This window comes from Pelodiscus sinensis, chromosome 24, assembly GCF_049634645.1.
Source record: "Pelodiscus sinensis isolate JC-2024 chromosome 24, ASM4963464v1, whole genome shotgun sequence".
Lineage (NCBI taxonomy): Eukaryota > Metazoa > Chordata > Testudines > Trionychidae > Pelodiscus > Pelodiscus sinensis.
Window position 1 is genome coordinate 21,985,316 of NC_134734.1, and position 26,158 is coordinate 22,011,473.

The 26,158-nt window shown below is 45.0% G+C and overlaps 1 protein-coding gene across 1 annotated transcript in view; it reads right to left on the minus strand.

The window, feature by feature from the left end:
• Positions 1-416: 416 nt before the first annotated feature.
• SYT11 (synaptotagmin 11) overlaps positions 417-26,158 on the minus strand; it is a 37,619-nt gene continuing 11,877 nt past the window's right edge. The window contains exons 2-4 of the mRNA XM_075908316.1: positions 22,449-23,272; positions 9,557-9,677; positions 417-3,458 (exon numbers count right to left, since the gene is read on the minus strand). Of these exons, the coding sequence (XP_075764431.1) occupies positions 3,148-3,458; positions 9,557-9,677; positions 22,449-23,272 (1,256 nt within the window). The 3' untranslated portion in view covers positions 417-3,147. The remainder of the gene's footprint in view (positions 3,459-9,556; positions 9,678-22,448; positions 23,273-26,158) is intronic.

A 26,158-nucleotide genomic window follows, 5' to 3' on the forward strand; every position in this document is an offset into this window, starting at 1 on the left:
AGACTGAACTGGTTAATACCAGCTGTGCGCCATCAACAAAAGGAGCATGTATCAGGACTGCCAACTCTTACAAGTGGTTTTTCTCCACTTACTAGCGTAATTTCTGTCTTGTTTGGGTTACACATCAGCCCATATTTGTTAATCCATGAGCTGATCTTGTCTAAACACAGAGCTGTCATAGTGGTTCTAATACAGTCTCATACGGTGAAGGGACAAGTAGATTTCATTAGCTTGGTTTCTTCATTTTTATTTCATTCAGCATTTTTATGTCATGAGCTGCTGTTTTCTCTGAAACCTAACAGCTTATGTCAGGAACACAGCTTTTAGAAATTTTTAAAAGTAGGTGCTGTTGTGTTATTTGTAAATAACTGTGTGTATCCTTTTTATTGCTATAAACAGTCCACAGTCAGTAGCTATTTAAAGTGAATCAGTCTTTATTTGCACACTCAATGTGCGTTAACAAATTCAACATACAAGATAGCATTACATATTGTAGATTAGCATACAGTATTATGCAGTTTCACACATTTCAAGTTAGTTTTTTTGCTTTTTATTTTTTTTTTACCACAAATTTGTAACTGTCCAAGTTAATTTTACAACAGAAGACACTAGGTAAAGAAAAAACACATCTGGGAGATTCCACCATGAGGCAGCTGTCAGTAACTGTCAATTTTACACCAAAAAAAAAAAATTATCTGCAAATCTTCAGTTTCCCATTATTCCTGGGGAGTAATGGAGTTATTCACATCTGCCCAGTAAGCCTAAGTTTATTTACCCTGAGCACTTTTCCTTGACAAGATGTTAGTCTTTCCTTTTTCAATTAAAGGAATCGGAATAAGAAGATGATCTAGGCTTAAGCATACTTTTCATGAAGACAAAGGGAACCGAACTCAATCATTATTTTTCTAGTGCGGGAAGAATATGGAAGGAATGATGACACATCCACACCTTTAACAATCAGATTGCTCAGTGCAAAAACCAGGATTCAAATATAACTGCACCAGCTTCCAGAGGAAAATCTGTTCTGCTCATGGCTAAGCGCCAATAACAGAGTAAGAGAGAGAAAGGAATTAGGACAAAGGTCAAAATCGACAGTAACCTCAAGCAAGCAGCCTTATGTTCAAGATTAAGGTGTCCTGATAAATCGTATGGGGGAAGCCCACACTGTATTTACTCCACTGCAAGACTTAGAAATATTGAGAGGCTTCAATCTCAATGTAACTATTAGTCCTGTATTCATTAACCCAGATCAACTGAAACATTTTCTTGATGGAGATCCTTACAAGCAACAAAAGCTGTCAGGGGAAAGATTCAGCTTCCCAAAGAGAGCTTGTCAGAAATTGCTGCTGAGATACTAATGGGTGGTAAAATGTGGATTGTTTGCCAATGGCTGCAGAGGAAACTGGAGACTAAGACGTGCTCAGTTATTCTACTTTCAATAGTAAGAACATTGTGAGGAGCGTGTTTCGTTTTTTGTTTTTTTTTTCCATCAGGGCTCTAAAATCCAGTGGTCTCAAGTACTGTAAACAGTTAAATGATTTAAAAAATTTACTTATAATACATTATTTACATTCCACAGGGCACAGAACAGTGGCTGCATGGAAGCAACGAAATGAATACTGAAAATTTGCAGTCTTCTGTGTGCCTTTCTGCCCGCTCAATTCTTTTGTTTTTCATGTGTAGTGTTTAAAAATTATAAACTCAAATCCCGCAGAGGAGTTGTTTATTAGGTCTCTTGTTATAATTGTTTATAATCCGCTTGCCAATGATATTTAAAATAAATATTAACTTGTTCTAGGAACCAAATCAGGTTACTTTGCCAAGATATTATCATCTCGTAACAAAGTTTAGACCAGTGTTTTTACAGAGCGATCTAGTGCAGCTGCATTGACTGGTTGTTTACCTTTACAGAACTTGGGGACCATGTGTTTCTGAACAGAGAAGTTGTTGACTAATCTGGCAAATGTCCTATGAAGTGCTACAAGTCACAGTTATCCACTCATGTTTTCATAATTCCAAAGGTGACAGTAAGCAAATTCTAATTATTGGAAGCTAAAAATATAAGGCTAGTTCAGAATGCTTTGTACTGTCACTTGAGAGCTTAATTTATGTTTTGAGAAGAGAGTTTTTTATTTTTCACAATGTAAATTAAGTCTAATGCTTTAAATACTGGCAATTATAGAAACAAATTTTTAAAAAGTAGATTTAATAGAAGCTCATGTTAAATGTGGAGGAGGCTATATAATTCATTCTTGGATTAAAAAGCCTTTCTCTGGCATAACATTTCCTGTCTAATTTCTGATATTTCACTGTCAGACTGGAAGAAGATAATGTTCAGGTAGAATTAAAAAATCCTTTAGCAGAATTAGCCTCAGTTTCCCTAAACTGAAACATACACATTTAGTTGATAATGTTCTGTCCGACCCTTTATACATATATAGAGTTGAATAAAATAGTTTGTGCTCTGTGGGCATTTAGGATAGATCAAATATTTATCCTGAACCAAGTTCCATATGGCAAAACCAAAGTGATCAGGTATTTCAATTTTAGGTATTTATACCTTTAAGTATTACTTTATAGTTCTAAAGCAAATACATCACAAAGGGAAATATTCCAATTCCAGGTTACAAGGCATTTTTCTTAAAAGGAGAGAGTCATTCTTCCATGTACCTCTTAGCGCTATTGCAGAATTCTAAAACCTTCATATATGGAAATGCAGTTAATGCTTCCAAATCAAAGGACAGAACAGCAAGGATCAACGGGCAGATGAACTAACAAGAAACTAGAGGTTCAACAGCAGAATTCAAAAACTTTGGGAAAAGCCTAATAAAGAGAGGGCAGTTGTGGTGAATACCAGCAAAGACAGTTCGGCACAAACACAACTTCCATAGTAACAGATAATATTAAAATCTGCAACTTGATATTGGTAAGTTACACTAATTTTAGTTTGTATTAGGCATGCAATAGCGTGATTACACTTACATATATTTGTGGTATTTTTAAATTTAATGCTTTTTAGAATTTTAGTGCCCTGCAAAACCACATCACTTGAGAACCAATCAGCTGCATCTTACGAAAGTTTAGTTCTACGACTAAAACAAGGTTTAAGTCAGTTCTGTGAGCCAGCCATGGCTGCTGCAGCCTTGGCTAGTATTCGCTCAGGCTGTGCCATTTGGCAATCTGCTTTCTGGGGTTCTCACACACCTCTCGCCAGTGTTCCACCCCGCTTGTGGTGACGCTGTGCGCTCCCAAAATCAGGCGACCTACCACCTCGTTCTTGGTGGTGCGGTCGAAGTCGATGACTAGAAATTCAATGCTGATGTCAGGAAGGAGATCCACAGGGATATCATAAATGAAGGATTCATTGAAGATGGGATTCAAAGTGCACTTCTTCACATGGGTCTTCTTTTTTGCTATGCGTTTTCTGCCATAATAAACATTCACCTTAACGTAGGGATCTGCCAGAAAAAAAGAAAAAAGCAAACCAATAACACAGGCTAATAATACTTCTTGGAATATTGTGTCTGAGGTCCAGTCAGGACCATGGAAATCAGAGAATCTGAACAGAAATAAAAGTTCATCCTACTATAAATATGTGAGAGAGTTTGTTTAAATCCCTGATTCCCTTACAGGTGAAGAACCAAAGCGAATAATTCCCTAAATGAAAAACTTTGTTTAAAGAGATCTATAAGAGGAGCAAAAAACAGATTTATTTTTATCTCCCGCCCCCGCCCCCCACCAAAACCTTTTTTTAAATTATTTTGAGAGGAAAAAATGTTTAATTCCTTGTCTTACTGGCGAATTACAGAACTGAAGTAGAAGCTCTTTCATTCCTTAGTTAGCCGGATAAGGAAGATTTGAATGTTTAGATTCATAGATTTTTAATGGCAGAATCCTAGGGTTGGAAGAGACCTCAGGAGTCATCGAGTCCAGTCCTCTGCCCAAAGCAGGACCAACCCAACTCAATCATCCCAGCCAGGGCTTTGTCAAGCCAGGACTTAAAAACCTCTAGGGATGGAGATTCCACCCCTCCTTAAGGAACCCATCCCAGTGCTTCCCAACCCTCCTAGGGAAAGAGTTTTTCCTAATATCCAACCTAGACCTCCCCCACTGCAATTTGAGACCATTGCTCTTTGTTCTGCCATCTGCCCCCACTGAGAACAGTCTCTCTCCATCCTCTTTGGAACCTCCCTTCAGGTAGTTAAAGGTTGCTATCAAATCCCCCCTCACTCTCCTAGTCTATAGATAAATATGACCTAATCCCTCAGCCTCTCCTCTAAGTCATGTGCTCTAGCCCCCTCATCATTTTTGTTGCCCTCTGCTGGACTCTCTCCAATGTATCCACATCCTTTCTGTAATGGAGGGCCCAGACTTGGACGCAATACTTCAGATGTGGCGTCACTAGTGCTGCATAAAGGGGAATAATCACTTCCCTAGATCTGTTGGCAATGCTCCTCCTAATGCACCCCAGAAAGGAGCATTAAATCATATATGCGGATCCCTTCAATAATATGATTATAGAGCAGGGCTACTCAACTTTGGAAGCTCTGGGGGGCAAAAATGATACTCACAGCACATGCCGAGGGCCGCAACTTAAGTGTGGTTGCATGTGCATGCAAAAATATACGCAAATAGCTTCTTTCACACTGATGGGCATGAATACAAAGATTAAGGCAACACTACACAACACGCAGGCCCCATTTAAGTCAGTTTTGTTGATATTAATAAAATGCAATATTTACCTGATTTCCACCCATACGACAGCACTTTTAATGAGCAATGACAAGCCAGGAATGTAACTACTAAAACGCATGTCAACAGAAGACCAATATACTGACTCGCCATTACGGAGCGTGTTCCCAGTGGAAGCCACGTTCAAAGGATCCCACCTGCGGGCTGTGTGTTGAGCCCTGTGTAAACCCAAACCGTACCGCAGGCTGCAAAAAACCAGGCTGTGGGTCACATGCAGCCCACGGGCCGCATATTGAGTAGCCCTGTTACTCCTGTATTAAGCCCAATAATTTGTCTGTCTAAAGTATATCTTTCAGGAAGGCATTCAGCCTTGATTTGAAGACCTCAGGAGATTTGCATTTCTCTTGGTTTTTTTTTCTAATGGTTAATTTATTGTCACTATACATTTGTACCTTATTTCTAATTTAAATATTTAGCTGGCTTTAACTTTTAGGCAGAAGTTCTTGTATGCCTTTCTCCACTAGCTAAAGAAGCCCTTTACTACCATGTGGTTTTTTTTTTTCCCCTGTGAAGGGACCTATATACTGTAATCAAGTAACACCTTGAGCTTCTTTTGATTAAATACATTGAGCCTTACAAGTCTCTTGCAGTAGGACAAACTGTCTGTTCCTCCGATCATTCTTGTTGCTCTTCTCTGCACACTCTCCAATTCTTCAACATTCTCTCGAAAATGTGGACTCCAGAACTAGCTGCAATAGTCTTCTGTGTGTGTGTGGGGGGGGGAGGTCTCTCTAAACTAAGCCACATACAAAGTCGCTGCTTTCAGGATCCAATTGCCTCAGTCTGTAGGCACGGCCTGCATTTTTCTCCTTAGCTGACGTTGCATTCGGCTGTATCACAACACTTTGAGTTTGACTGGGTCTAACTTTATTAAGCAATCCCGATTGTTCTGACTACCATGTTCACATTGACACAGGTCTTTGGTCTCCACAGATTTTTATCAACAGTAATTTGTATCTCAACATTTAAAACAACGGTTCATGTTGAGCTTAGAAGTGCTGCAAATGCCTCATTTGGCCGATCCCTCATGGACAGCTACTTTTTGAGAGTTGTAGGCCATCTGCTAAGCCCTTTCCATTTGCTTTGATGCTGTACATTTCTTTTTTTATCAGAACGTCATGTAATAGTTTCTGTGATCCATTGACCTCCGAATGTCAACTGGGAAGCGGTTATAGAAATCTCATGAGGCTGCTGTTTACATTCTAGTTCTCCAAAGAATGTAATGGGAGGTCTCAAATGGAAGCCAGTGTCGCTCCAAAATTAACATGGTTCTGAAACTTATGAACATGCACTATATGGACAACGAGGGTGCAGTGAGATTACTAAGAATTGGGCCAATGAAAGAGGATCTTACCAACCTTGTGTCTCCAATACCCTGGGCAACACATCTCTACAATAATACTGAATGGACAGGTACTGTAGACAGCATCATGCATGTATACTGAAAAAATATAATTTTAAAAAATTTGTATCGAGGTATAAGGCACCAGCAAAGGCGAAAACCATGTTTTCTTCCAAACAGGAGGTAAGAAATGTATTTCTCTCTCTCAGGCTGTAAACTCTACATTGTAAGCTACCACAATGGAGAGATGTTAACCCAAAAGGAACACCCCAGGAAACCAAGCCATGTGTGGCTATTTTTGGCTAAGACAGTGAAAACTGGGAGTAGAACTAGAAAGCAAAGACGACCTCCCTTCATCTTTCACTTAGGAAGTCAACACACAGCTAACTTACACTCATAAAAATGGGATTGCAGACAATGTAGGTTTAAAATGCTGCAGAGAGGCCACGTGAGAGAAGCGTATTTAGAGAGGAGGTTAACATGGAAGCTAAGTTTAGTCTCTCAGAGTCTTTTATGGCCATGCTTTATAGGTAACCATTGGTTTTCACTAGGCCTAAGTGCTGTGATGTTAAGCAAAGTGCTGCTCATCAGTGGAATCTTCAGGCCCACCAATAGGGCAATTGCCCGGGCCCAGCAATTCCAAAGGGCCCAGGGCTCTATGGGCTGGAGGGGGATGTGCCATAGTCCAGGCGGGGCTGAAGGCTGGCTGCCCCAGCCCTGCCCCTTCCGGGAGCACGGAGCCTGCCCCACTCCCACACACCTTGCTCAGGGGCCCGGTGAGGCTGTCCGCTCCCCTGGGCCTCTTACAAGCTGGTCTGATCTGTCCCTTTGGGTACAGCAGAGCTGCTGTTCTGTGAGTAGCTAGGTCAGGGGCTGGATATCACAAAGGAATGCTTCCAAGGGACTTGGGACTGAGGTGGACACAGTGTTAAGCTGCAAGGCAAAGGAAGAGTTGGCAGTGCTCTGAGGCATAACAGGCTGGTGTTGTTAGGATGCTGACACTCAACAAGCAGCATTCCCTTCTGCTGGAGGCGCGGAGAAACAAGGCGCATGTCTACACTGAGAAACTATTTTGGAATAACTTATTTCGAAATAATAATGTCAAAATAGCGTGTCCACACTCCAGGGAAACCTCGAAATGAGTCCGAGGCTGACTCCCTTAATGTGGACCCACTACCTCAACTTAGAGCCCCAGGAAGCACTGAGGAGCAATTACTCCTAAAAGGTATCTAAAACGGTGTCACAAAGAGGAGGGAGAAAACTTGTTCTTCCTGGCCTCTCAGGATAGAACAAGAAGCAATGAGCTTGAACTGCAGCAAGGGAGGTTAAGGTTGGACATTAGGAAAAACTTCCTGCCTGTCAGTGGAATAAATTGCCTAGGGAGGTTGTGGAATCTCCATCTCTGGAGATATTTAAGAGTAGGTTAGATAAATGTCTCTCGGGATGATCTAGACAGTACTGGGTCCTGCCGTGAGGGCAGGAGACTGGACTCCATGACCTCTTGAGGTCCCTTCCAGTCCTAGTATTCTATGATTCAATGATACTCTGAATGCTCTGGGGAGTCGTGATTTTGAAATAGCAGCAGTGGAGCGTCCACACTCCTGCTGTTTCAAAATAACTATTTTGAAATAAGCGTTTTTCCTCATGGAAAACAGGAGTTATTTCAAAAGAACCAGCCCTGTTATTTCGAAATAACAGGCTTGGTAGTGTGGACGATCCCCTTGTTTTGAAATAAGGGGAGTTATTTCAAAATAACTCTCTAGTGTACACCAGGGCAAGGTGAGTCACAGCTCTAGGCTCCAAGTAAATCAGCACACTTAGAAAAGTCTAAATCTATTATATCTACAGTGACTTGCCTCTGCTAAACACATCAAAGAACAGAATGTTTGCTTGAAAAGATCTATTTTCCATAAAACCATGTTGTCTGCATTAATTCAGTTCTCAGGCTTTAATTCTTTAATAACTGAATCCGGTATGATCTTTTCCATAATTTTGCCTGGGATTGATACCAGATTAACTGGCCTCTAAGTACCTAAGGTCATCCCACTTGCCCTCTTTTAGTACTGACATAATTTTAGAATTCTCCTAGGCTTCTAGATTCTTCACTATTTCAAGATTTATTACCAACTACCACCAACAGGCCTGAGATCTCTTCACTCAACTCTTTGAGGACCCTGGGTGCAAATTATCTAGGCCTGCCAATTGATGTTCCCTCTAATTTTTTCCATCTATGGGCAGAATAAATGTTGTTCTGTGCACTGAGGCATGTGCAGATGTGCACCCCCAGTAGAAACACATGGCTGGTTGTGGGCACTCTGCTAATCAGCTGGGGGGCACCTGGATCTCCTGGGTGGCCGCCCAAGTGCAAAGCTTACAGGGAACACTGCTGCCACCTTGTTTCTCCCTAAGTAGAAGCTGTCTCTGATCTTCCTTGGATTGGGGGGGGGGGGAAGGGAAAGATAATCCTCACACACTCTGAAAACGTCACCCTGCTTCCTTCCAAATACCAAACAGAAATACTTAATGAAAACTTCTGCCTTTTCTGCACCTCCATCTAGTACCGAGCCTGTACCACTGTGAGGGTTACTTTGTTCCTAACTCCCAAATGTTTTTAAAGAGATGTTCCCCTTTCCCTCCCCTCCTACAGTTTTTGTCTTGTGTTTTCGTTCATCTGCAAGCAGAAATGTGACACATTTTACGCAAGGCGGTCCATGGCAGTGTGGACGCTCTCTTGCGTGAGAAAACTCTGATGGCCATTTTAGCCATAGGGGTTTCTTGCGCAAGAAACCTCTGTTGCCCATCTACACTGCCGTCTTGCCCAAGAGCTCTTGCACAAGAGGGCTTATTCCTCATGGGGAGAGGAATAACTCTTGCACAAGAAGCCCTCTGTTCCGACACTTTACTATACATTTAGTTGCGCAAGAACGCGCGTGCAGTGTAGACGCTCCGCAAGTTTTTGCACAAGAACGGCTGTTCTTGCACAAGAAACCTGCAGCGTACACGTAGCCACAGAGTGTCACACCAGACAGGCAGACCCAATCATGGAACCTCCGGAGCTTAGTGCATCAACTTCTACCACTTGAACTAAAAGCCAGCTGGCGTTCACCTGAGGCTGTAGAGCAAACTCGTTCTCGCTCTCTGGAAGCGGTCTCAGCGGCACTGCTTGGGACAATGCACCGCACCCAGCAGGTGTGTGGGCTACAACAGCTCGCCATGCTAAATGTTGCTCTCTGTGATGCTTGTGTGTGTCCCATTTTGAGTGTTGTGCTGACTTGAAGACATTCAATGGAAAAGCCAACACTTCAGGGCTAGCTGACAAGTTAATCAGTAAACAACTGATCAGAGAGCACAGTGTAACTAACAATCCATTTCACAGCATTCCCTGTGGGCTTACAGGGAAGAAGATGCTGCATCCGGTGCAGTGCAATAAACTAGGACTAGGCTGGAGAAAATAGCTTCTACCTGAGAGACCAGTGATGTCCATTTTCGGCAAGTGTCTGGCTTTCAGCACCACCACCGTCATTCTCTGCGCAACGGGCTGGTACGACAGCGAGACTTGCAGCTCGCCTCTGCTGATGCATTTCTGTGGAAAAGAAGTAGAAACAACTGAGAAGACTTGGGGGGCATGAAGGGAGACCAGGAGTCACAACCACATTACCCTTCCCATATTGCTAAATGGGAGGGGTCCTATGTGGGAAAATGGTGTGAATTGGTTTGTGGAAAGAAAACATTGACCAGACTAGAGTAAAAAGGATCGGAAAGGTTTGTAATGTTGATACTTGTCATTATGAACATAAGAACGGCCCTACTGGGTCAGGCCAAAGGTCCATCTTGCCCAGTGTCCTGTCTGCTGACAGTGGCCAATGCCAGATGCCCTAGAGGGAGTGAATACAACTGGGAATCCTCACGTGATCCCTCCCCTGTCACCCAATTCCAGACAAACAGAGGCTAGGGACACCATTCCTGCCCATCCTGGCTAATAGCCATTGATGGACCTAACCTCCATGAGTTTAGCTATTTTCTGAACCTTGTTAGAGTCCTAGTCTTCACAACCTCCTCTGGCAAGGAGTTCCACAGGTTGACCCTGTGCTGTGTGAAGAAAAACTTCCTTTTATTGTTTTAAACCTGCTACCTATTAACTTCATTTGGTGACCCCTAGTTCTTATATTATGGGAACAAGAAAATAACTTTTCCTTCTTCACTTTCTCCACACCAGTCATGATTTTATAGACCTCTACCATATCATCCCCCCTCCCTTAGTCTCCTCTTTTCTAAACATTTTTGTTGCCCTTTTCTGAACCATTTCCAATGCCAATATAGCGTTTTTGAGATGAGGCGACCACATCCGTACACAATATTCAAGATGTGGGCGTACCATGGTTTTATACAGAGGCAAGAAGATGTTCTCTGTCTTATTTTCTATCCCTTTTCTAATGATTCCTAACATTCTGTTTGCTTTTTTGAGTGTCGCTGCACATTGAGTGGATGTTTTCAGAGAACTCTTCACAATGACTCCAAGATCTCTCTCTTGAGTAGTTATAGCTAAATTATTCCCCATCATATTGTATGTACAGTTGGGATTATTTTTTCCAATGTGCATTATTTTACATTTGGGAGATTACGAGGCTCATGTTGAGAAAGCATTTTCCTTAGCTAGAAAATACCGATGTTCAGCTAGAATGGAGAGGCTGTGAACTCTGTTTACAGCTACCTCTGTGCCAGCCTTTCCCATTAGGAGATACTGTCAAAAGAGAGGAGCAGGAACAGTGCCTGCAGGAATTTCATGGATACAGCAATTCCAACAAGAGATAAAACTACCATTATATATGTCAATTTTGTACCAGAGACACAAGGTGGACGAGATAATATTATTTTATTGGATCAACTTCTCTTGGAGAGAGAGGCACACTTTCAAGCTTATACAGAGCTCTTCTTCAGGTCTGGGACATGTACTCAGTGTGTCACAGGTAAATACATAGTGGAACAGATGTTTAGTTTAAATAGTTAACACATATTTCAAGGGACCATTCCAAGTGAATGGACTAGGGAGTTCGATCTAGGGAGGCTAATGAGGGTGACCGAAATTGCAAATGAAGTGCGGGATTTAAATATCCCGCGCTTCATTAGCATGTTCCTGGGCGGTCACCATTTTGGAAATTGACTAGCCCGGAATAACTGCCCACGTCTACACGCGGCAGTGAAATGGGAGTTTGAAGTAAAGCCCTAACTCGAATTAGCTGTTAAACCTCATTCCAGGAGGAATAACAGCTAATTTGAGTTAGGGCTTTACTTCGAACTTCCGTTTCACTGCCGCAGGAAGACACAAGCAGTTATTCCGGGCTAGTCAATTTCCAAAATGGCAACCACCCGGGAACATGCTAATGAAGCATGGGATATTTAAATCCCGCGCTTCATTTGCAATTTCGGTTGCCCTCATTAGCCTCCCTAGTTTGAACTAGGGGGCTAGTGTAGACATACCCTAATAGGTTTATTTGAGCATAAGCTTTCGTGTGTAAAGACCACATCGTCAGATGCAGCATTGGACAGGTTGTAATCTACTGAATATGATTATCGCATTTGCATGCATGGCTCAGTTCTGTAGGTGAAGTTAGAAATGTGAAGTATAAGCTTGTGTGACTAATGTAGCCAAGTCAGGGCCATTGGTAGTACTCAAGGAGCTTAACGGTCCAATACTCAGGACAGTGATCTGTGAATAAACTTGTTTTTCCCTGTACGCCTGGGAGGAGGGGCTATGTTGGCTCCTACGAAGACATGTGGTCCTGTCACGTGATACTGGGATCCATCTTGGATGCTGTATTTTTCCACATGAGTGGAGGTGAAGTTAAGACAACACAAAGGATGCCCAGCTTATGCAAAAGAGGGATGTTAATTATTTAAAATGTTAACCAGTTAAACACTAGGGGTGGAGCTACACTGCATCATTATTTCGGTATAATTAGCATTATTCTGAAATAACAATGTGAGTGTCTCCACAGCAATTTTGTTATTTTGAAATAATATCGAAATGACGGGTAGCTTATTCTGACTTCTGTAAGCTACATTCCACGAGAAATAATGCCTGTTCTGAAACAGTTATTTCAAAATAGCGGTAGTGTGGACGCTCCACTGCTGCTATTTTGAAATAGCGTCTCCCCATTCAAAGTAATTTCTCCCCTAAATTGAGGTAGCGCCTCCACATTAGGGGAGCCTGCCTCAGACTAATTTTGAGGCTTCCCTGTAGTGTGGATGCTCTATTTTGAAATAAGCTCCTTCGGAATATATCTTCCAAAATCACTTATTCCAAAATACGTGTGCCGTGTAGACATACCCAAGTTTAACCAGTTAACCTTGGAGCAGCCTCCTGCCAGTGGCACACTGGGAAGGGGTTTGCTCCACCCAGGCCAAGCCAAGTCTACTGAGCTGTGGGCTGGGGCTGCTCGAAGCAGGCTGCACCAGCTTGCTGTACTGTGCTGTGGGCTGGGGGGCTGGAGCACCCCTGACCATGGTGCTGTGGGCTCAGCCATGCTGGAGCAGCCCCCGATACGGATGATGCTTAGTGGGTCACTGGTAACCCTTTACACATCCCTAATGCAAAACCTATTTAAGGTGGGGGAGTGAGGTAAGCTAGGTGGTTAATTTTCCCCTGGCTACCTCACTTCTGGGGGAAGGATTGGGCCCAGTCTGGGAGCCTTTCCAGCCTGTGAAAGACGCTTATTGGAACAACTTTGAGGGCGAGATATTACGTGTAACCAGTTTTCTGGTGCATTCAGCTTAGCTCGCATGTTGTGTTTAATTTTGCTTATTAACCGACATTATCCTGTCTTCTATCTCTCATGACCACTTACATCCAACCTTTTATACGTAATAAAAATCACTGCTGTTGAGTAATAAACCTGGTGTAAGTAATTGTTACCTAAGGAGGCAAGGACTCAGTCTCCCTTTACAGTGAGAAAGAGGGAGAATTTCATAAGCTTGCACTGTACAGCTCGCTATGCAGCACGAGACGGATGCATCTAGGGCTCAGCTCCCAGAGGGGCTGGGTAGCTGTGAGCTGGAGACAGGTGTCTCGCTGGGCTGTTTTCAGTTAAGAGCTGCAGCTTTGGGGGCGTGGCCTGGCCCCGGTGTATGTGCAGCAGCAGCCTAGCGGATCTAGCTCAACAGGGCAGGTACTGGGAGTCCAAGCTGGCAGGGAAAACAGCTCAGTGGGGTCTCAGCACACCAGATAACAGTCTCAAAGCGGGCCCTGGCCTGTCATACACGCTTCCAGTCACTGGAGGAGGGAGAGCAGGCAGCTGAAGGCGGAGGTTGTTACAGTGTTTCCCAGACCTGATGAAGAGCTCTGTACACAGAAAAGCTTGTCTCTCTCACCAGGAAGTCAGTCCAATAAAAGATATTAGCAAATCCATCTTATCTCTGTAATATTCTGGGTCCAAGACATACAACAGCACTGCCAAGTTTTATTCCAGAGTCAGGATTCCAGGTCGGGGTCATAACAGCCCAGATGATGTTTGTTTCTGCAGTGTGGTGGGTACAGTTGTGATAGAGTGCAATATAATTGTAAAATGTGACTGAAAACTAGTACAACAGTTCTGAGTAATTTGTCAACTATTTAAATTAGAAAAGTCGGTCTTCCTTGGGGATTTTGCTACTCTTTTAACCACATATGTTCTCCAGAATCAGCATTAACAATTAACAAACAAAAAAGCTTAACAATTACATGAAGAAATAATAGTATCTATTTCATTACAAATTCCCATTTACCCCACATTCTGACCCCTTCTGAAGCCTACAACATCCCATCATTTGAAAGCTTGCTTTTCCCATATTTCAGCTCAGAACTAACGTGTCCCTTGCAATCAGTTGGAGGAATTTCTGAACTCCAAGCGAAGGCGATTTTAGGTTCTCAGATGTAATTTCCACTTCCCAAAGACCAGTGAGAATGCTGTCCAAGAATGGTGCTGGATTATAACAGCCTTATTTATTGTTGTTGTTGTTTTAAATGTGTCCAATTGTGACCCTTTTTGCCATACAAAACAATGCAAACATGTCTGGGAAGAAAATTAAGATAAATATATCTAGTGCAATATAATTGTTGCTTATTAATTACACGTTCAAGCGAGTTTAATTCCCAACTCAGCCACAGGCTTTTGTTACGGCTTGGCCATTGTGTTCTATCTTTATGTGCATCAGTCCCTCATCTGCACAATGGGGAAGATGATAATACTCCCTTTGTCTTGTTGACTTAGATGAATTCCTTGGGGTAGAGACTGTCTCTTACTATGTGTTTTCGCAGGGCCTATCACAATGGGGCCCTGTTCTTAGCTGAAGGCTCCAGATGCTACTGTAATACAAGTACTCATGTGAAGAATCTGCAGAATATAAACCTCAAGTAGGAATGTTTAATAGCCATGAAAGGAGTAACTTCCAATGCGGAGTTCCATGTTACACATTCACTCCTGGAGCAACACCATACTTCTCTACAATCATTTTTTACATCTTGACCTTCACTTTACTGTAGATTGAACTAGAGCGGGATGCTGGACAGCTCCTGTTCTACAGAGCTATTGATCCAGACTAAAGTTTTCAGAAGCATTTAAGTACCATTTTCAGCAGTCACTTTAGAGCTGAGGCTACTGACCTTCGATGAGACTTAGGATCCTGAGGTTTCTAAGTCACTGAGTGCTCTTGAAAATTTTACCTCCAAACCTCAGGGGTGAAAGAGCATGGCTTAAGGGAACCATGCTGCAGGACATGTTTGGTGGTGTCCCTGCAACTAATAAGCTTTAAATTAATGCTACTTCCACAGTGTTAGAAATGGATTTTACTTTATATGCCAATACATTCAGCCTAAGCTTTTTCACTACCAGTGAATATGGGTTTACAGTTTGTGAGTGGGAAGCTGATGCTGACTTTTGCCAATATCTGTCTTAGAATGAAACAAAAGTTATTGATGTACAGGAACTTTTGAGTTTTGAGTTCTGCTTCCCTGACAGATGGGACATTTTACCCTGCAGTACCAATGGAAAAACCCCCTGGTGAATCCAGCCATCAAATCCTCTTGTACCCACTTCCGGACATGGTGCCAGCGAACACGGCCCCATCGTGAAAGTAGGAGATCCTTCTGCTTTGTCAGGTCTCTCTGGTTGGTGACCAAGTGGAGAAAATTGGTCAAGCTTTAACGAGGAGGCAGGGCTATCAGGAAGGCCAGAGCTATATAAAGCCTGCAAGTAAATGACCAGGGAGCTTAGCGAACAGGAGCAGCTAACAGGGAGTTTAGAGGGGGAGTTGGAAGAGGGTTAGATACACCTGGCATTCTTTAAAACTTTTAAGCTAAACTAAAACCAAAACTGCCTGATTGAAATCAAAACCCTATCAATAATCTAATTAGCTGTAGGAGAGAATGCAGGCAGAAGCCCAGCAGCAGCGTGGGGGCTATCTTGTTTATTGCACCCGTTGTAGCAAGTTTGATTACCTGCCCTATGGACAGGTGGCATATGTGTGCATTCGATGCAAGGAGCTCCTGGCCCTCAGAGACTGCGTACGGGCTTTGGAGGCCAGAGTGGCTGAATTGGAGGAGCTAAGGGAGGCAGAGAGGTATGTAGATGAGGCTTTCTGGAACATTTAGAACACCTCCAGTCAGACATCCCCTGTGCTGTTAAGGAGGATGAAAGGCTCAGGGAAGGGGAACATCCAGCTGGAGCAGAAGGAAACCATCCCATAGTTGGAACCCTCCTTCCAGATGATACTGTGATATCCTCTCACACTGAGGATACCACTCCAGGGGAGGAAACTCCAGTCATTAGGAAAAGGCAGTTGTTAGTAATGGGGGATTCAATCATTAGAAATAGAGACAGCAGGGTTAGCAATAAGCAGGAAAACCACATGATGCCTTGCCTGCCTGGTGTGAAGGTTATGGATCTCTCGAGACATCTAAGAACATAAGAATGGCCATACTGGGTCAGACCAAAAGTCCATCTAGCCCAGTATCCTGTCTGCCCACAGTGGTCAATTCCAGATGCCCCAGAGGGAGGGAACACAACAGGGAATCATCACCTGATCCCTCTCCTGTCACTCATTTCCGGACAGAGGCTAGGGACACCATTCCTACCCATCCTGGCGAATAGCCATTGATAGATCTAAACTCCATGAATCTATCTAGCTATTTTTTGAATCCTGCTAAAGTCCTGGTCTTCATCACATCCTCTGGCAAGGAGTTCCACAGGTTGACTGTGCACTGAGTGAGGAAAAACTTATTTTTGATTGTTTTAAACCTGCTGCCTATTAATTTTATTTGATGACTCCTAGTTCTTATATAGACTTATCTAGATAGCCTTATGTGAAGTGCTGGAGAGGAGACAGTGGTCATGGTACATGTAGGTACCAGTGACATAGGGAAGGGTAGGAGAGAGGTTCTGGAGGCCACATTTAGGCTGCTAGGAAAGAGATTGAAATCCAGGACCTCTATGGTAGCGTTCTCTGAAATGCTTCCAGTTCCATGCGCAGGGCCAGGTAGGCAGGCAGAGCTTCAGAATCTGAATACATGGATGAGACCATGATGTAGGGAGGAGGGGTTTAGAGTTATTAGGAACTGGAGAAACATTTGGGACGGGGGAGCCTATACAGGAAGGATGGGCTCCACCTAAACCAAAATGGAACCAGACTGCTGGCACTGAACATTAAAAAGGTCATAGAACAATTTTTAAACTAAGGGCTGGGGGAAAGCCGACAGGTGCGGAGGAGCACATGGATCGGACAGAGACACCTCTGAGGGGACAGTCTAATAATAGTCTAATATAGTATGTTCTAGTAAAGAGAGGATGGAAGATGATAAACAATGGGTCAGATCAGATGAGAAACAATCAAATGAATAAGAGTCTAACACATCAGGAAATGGCAGACAGATAAATACTGAGACATTTTTAAAGTGCTTATATGCAAACGCTAGAAGTCTAAATAATAAGATGGGTGAACTAGAGTGCCTTGTATTAAAGGAAGATATTGATATAGTAGGCATCATGGAAATTTGGTAGAATGAGGACAATCAGTGGGACACAGTCATACCAGGGTACAACATATATTGGAAGGACAGATCAGGTTATGCTGGTGGGGGAGTGGCCCTATACGTGAAAAAAAATGTAGAATCAAATGAAGTAAAAATCGTAAATGAGGCAAAGTGTTCCATAGAATCTCTATGGGTAGTAACTACATGCTCTAATAATAAAAATATAGCAGTACGGATATATTATCAACCTCATGACCAGAACAGTGATAGTGACTATAAAATGCTAAGGGAGATTAGAGAGGCTATAAACATAAAAAACTCAATGATAGTGGGGGATTTCAACTATCCCCATATTGACTGGGTACATATCACCTCAGGATAGGATGCAGAGATGAAATTTCTTGACACTTTAAATAACTGCTGCTTGGAGCAGCTGGTTCTGGAACCCACAAGGGGAGAGGCAACTCTTGATTTAGTCCTAAGCGGAGCACAGAATCTGGTCCAAGGGGTAAATATAACTAGACCGCTTGGAAATAGTGACCATAAAGTAATAAAATTTAACATCCCTGTGGTGGGAAAAACACCTCAGCAGCCCAACACTGTGGCATTTAATTCCAGAAAGGGGAACAACACAAAAATGAGATTAGTTAAACAGAAATAAAAAAGGTACAATGGCAAAAGTAAAATCTCTGCAAGCTGCATGGAAACTTTTCAAAGACACCATAATAGAGGCCCGACTTAAAGGTATACCCCGAATTAAAAAACATAGTAAGAGAACCAAAAAATTGCCACCGTGACTTAACAACCAAGTACAAGAAGCAGTGAGAGATAAAAAGGCATCATTTAAAAAGTGGAATTTAAATCCTAGTGAGGAAAATAGAAAGGAATACAAACTCTGTCAAATTAAGTGTAAAAATATAATATGAAAAGCCAAAAAGGAGTTTGAAGAACAGCTAGCCAAAAACTCAAAAATTAGATCTCTCTCTTGGAATCATTGTGAAGAGTTCTCTGAAAACATCCACTCAATATGCAGCAACAGTCAAAAAAGCAAACAGAATGTTAGGAATCATTAGAAAAGGGATAGAGAATAAGTCAGAGAACATCTTATTGGCTCTATATAAATCCACGGTACACCCACATCTTGAATACTGTGTACAGATGTGGTCACCTCATTTAAAAAAAGTTATATTGGCATTGGAAAAGGTTCAGAAAAGGGCAACAAAAATTATTAAGGGTTTTGAACAGGTTCCATATGACTAGTGTGGAGGAAAAGTTATTTACTTGTTCCCATAACATAAGAACTAAGGGGGTCACCAAATGAAATTAATAGGTAGCAGATTTAAAACAAACAAAAGGACGTTTTTCTTCACACAGTGCACCGTTGGCCTGTGGAACTCCTTGCCAGAGGATGTGGTGAAGGCCAGGACAAGGTTCAAAAAAGAGTTAGATAGATTCGTGGAGGTTAGGTCCATCAATGGCTATTAGTCAGGATGGGCAGGGATGGTGTCCCTAGCCTCTGTTTGTCAGAGGCTGGGAATGGGTGACAGGGGAGGGAGCACTTGATGATTCCCTGTTTTGTTAATTCCCACTGGGCCACCTGGCACTGGCCACTATTAGAAGACAGGGTACTGGACTAGATGGGCCTTTGTTCTGACCCAGTACGGCCGTTCTTATGTTATGTTAACTTAGATTATATGGATAGACACTGGGACACTGGGACACAAGAAGAAAATACAAACCAACTATATAAAACCTTAAAGTTTCTCTGCCTGACAAGTTGGGAGAGATGAACGCCATCCTGGATCTGAGTGCCGTATCTGCCCTAAGCTGCTCACAGGGAATTGAAGGGGAAACCCTTGGGAGAATCCACTGTGGCTACTTGCTTTCCTACAATAGAGGAATGTTCTCAAGTCAATGTTTGGACATTCCAGTGCGCTCCCTCCAGAGTGCGCTAGGTTTTCGAATCCTGAATTTCCTGTCTGAAAAACAGCACTTCAGTTCTCTGTGCACTGCTGTGCCAGCAGGGTTTGTAAGGGTGCCCTGGTTACCAATGAGCTACACACAAAAGGTGCTTCTCTTCCACAAGTCTTGTGGCCGGTCGTGTGATGAAGTCACAGTGATTATCATGTGTGCTTTATATTTTTATCAACAATTATTTCCCCGTTTAAATGAATCTGGTACGTACAGAAACAGTACCTTTGAATTCCATTCAGATGGGTAATTTCTGTCTTAAGACACTAGATTTACTGGGCATTGCTCAGGTCCTTCGTAGCAGGGGGCTAGGAGTGTGGGGGGTGCAGGAGTTAAGACAGGGGTTGGGGGCCTCAGGGCAGGGGCCTGGGAGATGGGGTGGCGGGACTCAGGGCACAGGGGTCAAGAGCCAGGGCAGGGTGTGGGGAGGCTCAGGGCAGAGGCCGATGCAGGGTTCAGGGTGGGCTGGCTCAGGCCAGAGGATTCAAGGCAGGGGGCTGGGAGGTCAGAGGGGTTTACCAGGCCCAGCTAGCCACTATCTTCCTGCTGTGGCTGACCCTCTGTGGTCACTGCAGTACAACTGTCCCCTGCACTTGTGGTTCCGTGGACAGCGGGGCCGACAGCCTCCCTAGGCCCGGGGGGAAAGCACCCCATCCCCCCGGAAAAGGTGTAGCCCCAGGAGGAAGGGACAGGGCCTGAGACAGCGAGCCCTCAGTGCCGCCTGGACTGCAGCATGCGCCCCTCCTCTCCCTTCCCCCCCAGCCACAAGGAGCAGCAATGCTGCGCTCTGGCAGCAATTCAAAGGGGGCCGGGAATTACCGGGCCCTTGGGCAACTGCCCCTTTGCCCCACTCTGTCAGTGGGCAGGACAAGAGGAAAGCAAGGACTGTCTCCTCACCACCACCACTAAGCCGCCCCCTGCGTTTGTGTGCCGAGCCTGTGGGGAGTAAACCCACGCTGGTCTTTCAACTCCAAGTACAGGGTGGGAACCATCCCTACTCAGCCATACTTAGGACTATTCAACAGAACTGCCAGGGCCCTGGGCAGGGTGTGGGGGGGTTGCTCCAGGCCCCTGGAAAGGGCGGGGCCTCAGGTGGAAGAGATGGGGCTGAGGGTCTAGCCTTCCCCAGCAATGCTGCCCGGTCCACAGCGCCTGGGGTTATATCAGCAATTTAAATGGCCCAGGGCTCCAGCTGCTGCTGCAGTAGAGGCACTGGCAGCCGGAAGCCGCCGACCCTTTTAAATCACTGAGCCCCGGGGGCAGCGGCCCCTTTTGCCCCTTCATTCCCCATCCGTGGCCCTGAGAGGGGCACTGCTGAAATGAATTCAGCATGATCTCAGCTGTGAGGGGACAAAAGACCCTCGCCTGGAGTGAGGTCACAGCTTCGGCCAGTCCCTCAAAGGCTCTCTCTCACTACTGAGTGGGTAGTTTTCATGCTGCTCCCCCAGATAATGGGGTGGTAGAGAAATCGCACCAAAGGGAAAGAGAACAGCGCCACAGCGAGGGCGCTGCAGCACACAGAGGAGGGGAGTTCCCCTCACCGGGGGGGGGGGGGGTGCTTGAAGCATATTTATTTTGTGGTTAGAGTCATCCGGGAAGTTCCCCCCCAACACCTTCTGCCAAGAGAGGGGTGGCAGCAGAGTCTCCCCTGCAGAGAGAGGTGTGTATCGGCAGGCTCGGACTGCCCCCCTCTGAGACAGGATGGGGCTTAGCGCACACCCTTCTCATCAGCACCTCCCACGGGCTAACTCAGGTGTCTGCGTGCCTGACGGGTTAGCTTTTCAAAGCAATGAGCGCTCTTGTGGCACCTTGGGCCTGGTCTACACTCGGACTTTATTTGGAAATAACCACCCCCTTCCCGGTCGAATGTATAAACAGAGCGTCCACACGACCAAGCCTGTAATTTCGCAGTGACGGGCCGCGGAATTAGAAATCTGGACTCCTGCTTTTCCTCAGGAGTCAGGCTAATTCAGAAATAGTTATTCCGAAATAACGGTCGCGGGGGTGCGGCTATTTTGAAATAACGACTCTCCAGAGATAATTTGAACTACCTACTCCCCAGTGCTTCTTGGGGCTCTAAGTTGGAGGTAGCACATCCACATTAACGGAGCCTGCCTTGGACTCATTTCGAGGCTTACCCATAGTGTGGATACACTTGTTCTAATTTGTTAAATCGGGAGTTATTAAGTCGAATGTACTAATTTTGAAAGTTTCCTAGTGTAGACACGGCCTTAGAGACTAACAAAAATATACAGATAAGCTCATGAGCTTTTGTGGGAAAAACCCACTTCCTCAGCTGAGTGAATTGCTCTCTTCCTTCCTCATCTAGGAACTCAGGCCCCTAACTCCGGTGTGAATTGCCGGGATTTTCCAGGTGCTGGAAAGTCGAGCACTGTGATGCTTAGTGTCACCGCACCTAACTCCGTTTGTGCATTCGGGCTCCCATGAACGAAAGATAAAATGTATAACACAGAGTCAGCAGTGCACTAATTTTGATTTAGCAATGTACAAGAAAACAGATCTGTTTTAAAATGTCCTTGCCCACGTATGCTTTATGTCTAATTGCGCATGACAGGTACTAAACAAAAACAGAAAATAAAACATTAACCTATAATTAGAAAAGAAAAAAAAATTGCGCAGCAGCAAATTACACAAGGCAACTACCTCTGTAAAAATTTCCTTTCAGCTGCTGTGGCCCAGCCTTTACTGGTTTGGTCCGTGATAGACTGTGACTCACTTTTGCAGCAGTGACACCTGCCTGTTTGAAACACTGCGATTTAAATGAGACACTGGATTATCAGGCACTCAGTCAATATAAGAGGAGACAAGTGCTTCTGTGAGTGTGTGGCTCTGGAACCATTTTCATAGTGACTTTTGGAGAAGGACCCCAAATGTAAGGAACCTGGGATCCAATCCTGCAAGACTTCGATTCAGTTTCTCCCAGGTTACGTCTACACTGCATGGCTATTTTGGGATATATCCCGAAATAGCTACCCCGCATCTACACAAGCTGCTCATTATTTCAAAATATTGTGCTATTTCGTCATCCCAATAAACCTCATTGCATAAGGGTTAAGGGATGGCTCGAAATAGCGTGTTATTTCGAAATTTGGTGCTGTGTAGATGCACCACATTTCAAAAGACGCTATTTCGAAATAGAGTTGAGATAAGATACGCAATTGGCGCGGAGCAAATTGCTTATCTTATTTCGAGTGTAGGGTGCCGTGTAGACGCACCCTGAATGACTTCAGCAGGACTCAAACAAGTAAGAACTACTCACATGTGTAAGTGTTTGCTGTATTCCTGGGGTTCCTAGACATTTTGAGTCCCCTGAACCAAAACACCTCAGCCTGACGGAGGATCAGCTTAATTGTCACTTACTTGTATGTTCCTTTTGATGATCTCCCGGGTTAGCTGGACCTTTCCAGTGCTCGGATCCACTCCCGCCAGGGGCACCATGACTTCTCCAATCACATCGTCTCGAGAGAAGCGATCAAAACTGAGCACCAGGAAGTGAAGCACCAAATCCTGGAGCTGGCTGTAGGGGATCCCATAGAAGGTGAAGGTCTCATCAAAGACCGGGTCCAGAGTCTTGCGCAACACACGAGTCTTGACTCGATGCCTTTTGTCTGGAAGAATTGTCATCTTGATGTAGGGATCAGAGCCTTGAGTGTGCTCATCCATCACTGGCAGCCCGTGGGCCTCTTGAATGGTCACTACCAATGCTTTCTTGGGGAAGTTGTAGTCCACTGAGAAAGTCAGTGTTCCCAGCAGGACATCTTCTTCTGGGGAAGATGGGGAGGAGATTTTGCTCCCACCTGGAGTGATGCTTTGATCTGGACTTAGTTCATCTCCGTAATCCACTTTTATTGGGAGCTGGTCAATACAGGGGGCTCCATTCATCCCGTTTGGGGCCTTCTCAGAGCCCACTAACCCAGCTTCGGCAGCATCTATCAAAAGGTTTCCTTTCCCAGTCTCCTTAACAGTGCCGTTCTTGTCTCTGCGGATCCGGATAATTTTCTTCTTGTTACTCAAGGTCTCCGGATAGATACTGATGCCTTTCAGCATGTGAATGAATTTGTAAGGGGGGTTTTTGTGCTTTTTTTCTGCGTGCTGGTGGCAGCACGTCCACACAAACACTGTTACTGAGACAGACACCACAAGGACCGTGGCGCCAATAAGGCCTGCCACCACGGGAGACACATCTGTAAAGAAGACAAAACAATTAGGGATGAGATAGTCTCTTAGGACAAGTACGTTCCTATATCACTTATAAAAGCATGTTATTCTCATTTACAGAAAATACCTCCGACTCCAGCTACAACCAACGAACCTTTCAAGTGACCATAGTCTATTTATTACTCAATGATTTTGGAGACAGAAATTCCTTTGGAGCTTGAAATAATTTCCCTGAAATTATTCTCTTCCATGTGGGAGTCAGTTCCCCACCCACCTCCTTGCCCTAAGTTTTGCTTAATAACATCTTCACAATGTCTCAGAGGGGTAGCCGTGTTAGTTGGTAACTGAAAAAACAACGAATAGTTGTTTTTTAAGTATCTTTCAAATGCGTATTGCCTTATGCTTGTGAATCAGTTGTGTAGGCTGTAATGGACAGGGGGAGTGCTGACCGGCACCGGGTGACTAAGGGGTTAAGTTCAGGTAGCTAGCAAGGTGTTGGCCAGGGATCGGGAGAACCAATCAGATAGAGGGTTGAAATGTGAATTGGATGTAGGTTCCTTGCCTGCTTTCTTTGTGTGGGAGAGAGAAATGATTTAAACCCAGGCAGGACTACCATGCCTCCACGGAATTCAGGGCATGGGAGTGTATTGACCAAAGAGAAAATGAGAAGTAAGAAAAGGGAATCCAGTCATGTTCAGGGTATTTTTTTTGTGTGTGGTTTGGTTTGAACTGCTCTGTGTGATGGTGTGCCTCCCCTCCCATGTTACCATCTAAGCATGGTTCCTAGAGATTTTCTCTGTGTTTTTTTTTAATTTGTTTAGTGCTCTGTAACATCTAGCAACCAAGTATGCTTTATTATAAAGCGATAAGAATCATTTCTTTTAAGGTGATGATTTGACTCTTGTGCCTATCCAGGGTGGTCAAGCGCAGGGCTTGAACCCATGATTCCAGAGGCAATTACCTTATCTACTGCAGGAGCTAGCCCCCCACACCTCCCTACATTCTGTGCCCCTGTTATCTATCATACATACCAAGGGTGCCTGGGGTCCAGGTTGGGGCTTGAACCCTTGACCTGCAGATCCAAAGTTGTGTATCTTAGCCACTGGAGTAGGCTCTAACCACTTTATGTTCTGGGACCTCCTTATCCCTCCTACGTCCCAAGGGTGGGGCTCGAACTCATGGCCTGTGGCTATGGAGACAGAGCCCTTAGCCACTGTGCATGGAAGATCTGTCTGCGCATAGTTGCAGGCCTCTGACGGAGGGGTCACCTACCAGAGACTGCAGCTTGTTTTTCTCTTTTCTTTTTCCAAGCTCTTTTGGGGCAAGAGCGCTGGGCGGGTGTGACGGGGGGGGAGAGGAGGCTGTACACGCTGGGGGGTGGGCTGTCTACTCTAGCGGCACTGGGCCCACTCTGTGGAGCATTCACTGGTTGCTGTGTGGGCTGTGGGTGACCCCTACTGGCCTTTCTCTGTAAGCACTGCTGGGGCGAAGGGGTGGGGTTTAAACAGAGGGGTGTGGCTACCTGGGGGGATGCGTGTTGGGTGGTTTTGAGAAGGGACAGGCTTGGCTGGGCAAACATGAAGAGACGGGACTAAATCGCGTGCTGGGCGATTGGGGGCCTGTGTACCCCTGCCCCAAGGGGTCTGAGGCTGCCTGCCCCTTACTCCGATGTCCACATCGAACCCGGGCCGCGCCGTATCTCTGAGAAGCAATAACTCCTCTCTATTCTACTGGCTGGCGGAGTCACATCTGGCTGTGGATGGGGGTGCAGGGTCGGGGGGCCCCCGATGTGCCGTCACAGCAGGGCATGCCCCGGAGCAGGGGCAGAAGGGAGAGGGGTGGGTCTGGATGAGAAGTGGGTGGGATGGTCCCACTCAGACCCACCCACGGCTACGCCCCTGGTGGAGAGCAGTAGCTGTTGAGACTGCACACGGAGACTTAAGAATGGCTGCACTAGGTCAGACCAAAGGTCCATCCAGCCCACAGTGGCCAGTGCCAGACACTCCAGAGGGAGTGAACAGAACAGGGAATCATCCAGTAATCCCTCCCTTGTCACCCATTCCCAGCCTCTGACAAACAGAGGCCAGGGACATGATTCCTGCCCAGCCTGGCTAATAAACTAGCCAAGAGTGTGAGGCCGGAAGTGTAGAATACCACGAAACTGAACCTGCTAGGAGAATTATAGCTAGAATGTGATCAAACACTGGGCCCACCCTCCCTAAAGTGCCATGTGCGATGACATGCCCACAAGGGGTCCCCTGCCTTGTGTCTCAGTAGAAAGTTTATGTCTTTGTTAACCCTTCCCATGTATGGACAATCAATTTCTCTGCTTCACATCCTCCTCAGTGCCACTACTAGGGTTGCCAGGTGTCCAGTATTTGCACTTTTTTCCAGTAAAAAAAAATCAGAGAATACAGGACATGTGTAATGTCCGGTATTCTCTGATTTTTCCGGCTGTGCACCGGATGGAAGCCTAGCGTGGGCTGGGGGAGCAGCTGGAAGGCGGGGCCACTATTGGCGCTAGGAGCCTGTGATTGCGCAGAAGCCTGGCGGGTCCCAGCCACTCTCCCTGCCCCCGCCAGGCTTCTGAGCAATCACAGGCTCCCAGCGCCGATAGCGGCCCTGCCTCCCAGCCTGGGAGTCCCAGTTGGGAGGCGGGGTTGCGATCGCTGCTCTGGGTGCCCCAGAACGGGGAGGGGCTTATTATCCCGTGTTCCTTTTTTTTTTTTTTTGCTTGGCCAAAAAATACCACGTGTCCGGTATTTCTTGGGAGACCATCTGGCAACCCTGGCCATTACCTGTTGCCTACCAAGCTCTGGAAGCCTGGCTGGTAGCTGCAGAGAGAAGAAAGCAATCTAACGGTGTGTTTCCCTAGGCTCCCAGTCCCCCCAAAGAAAGAAATCCTGCCATCG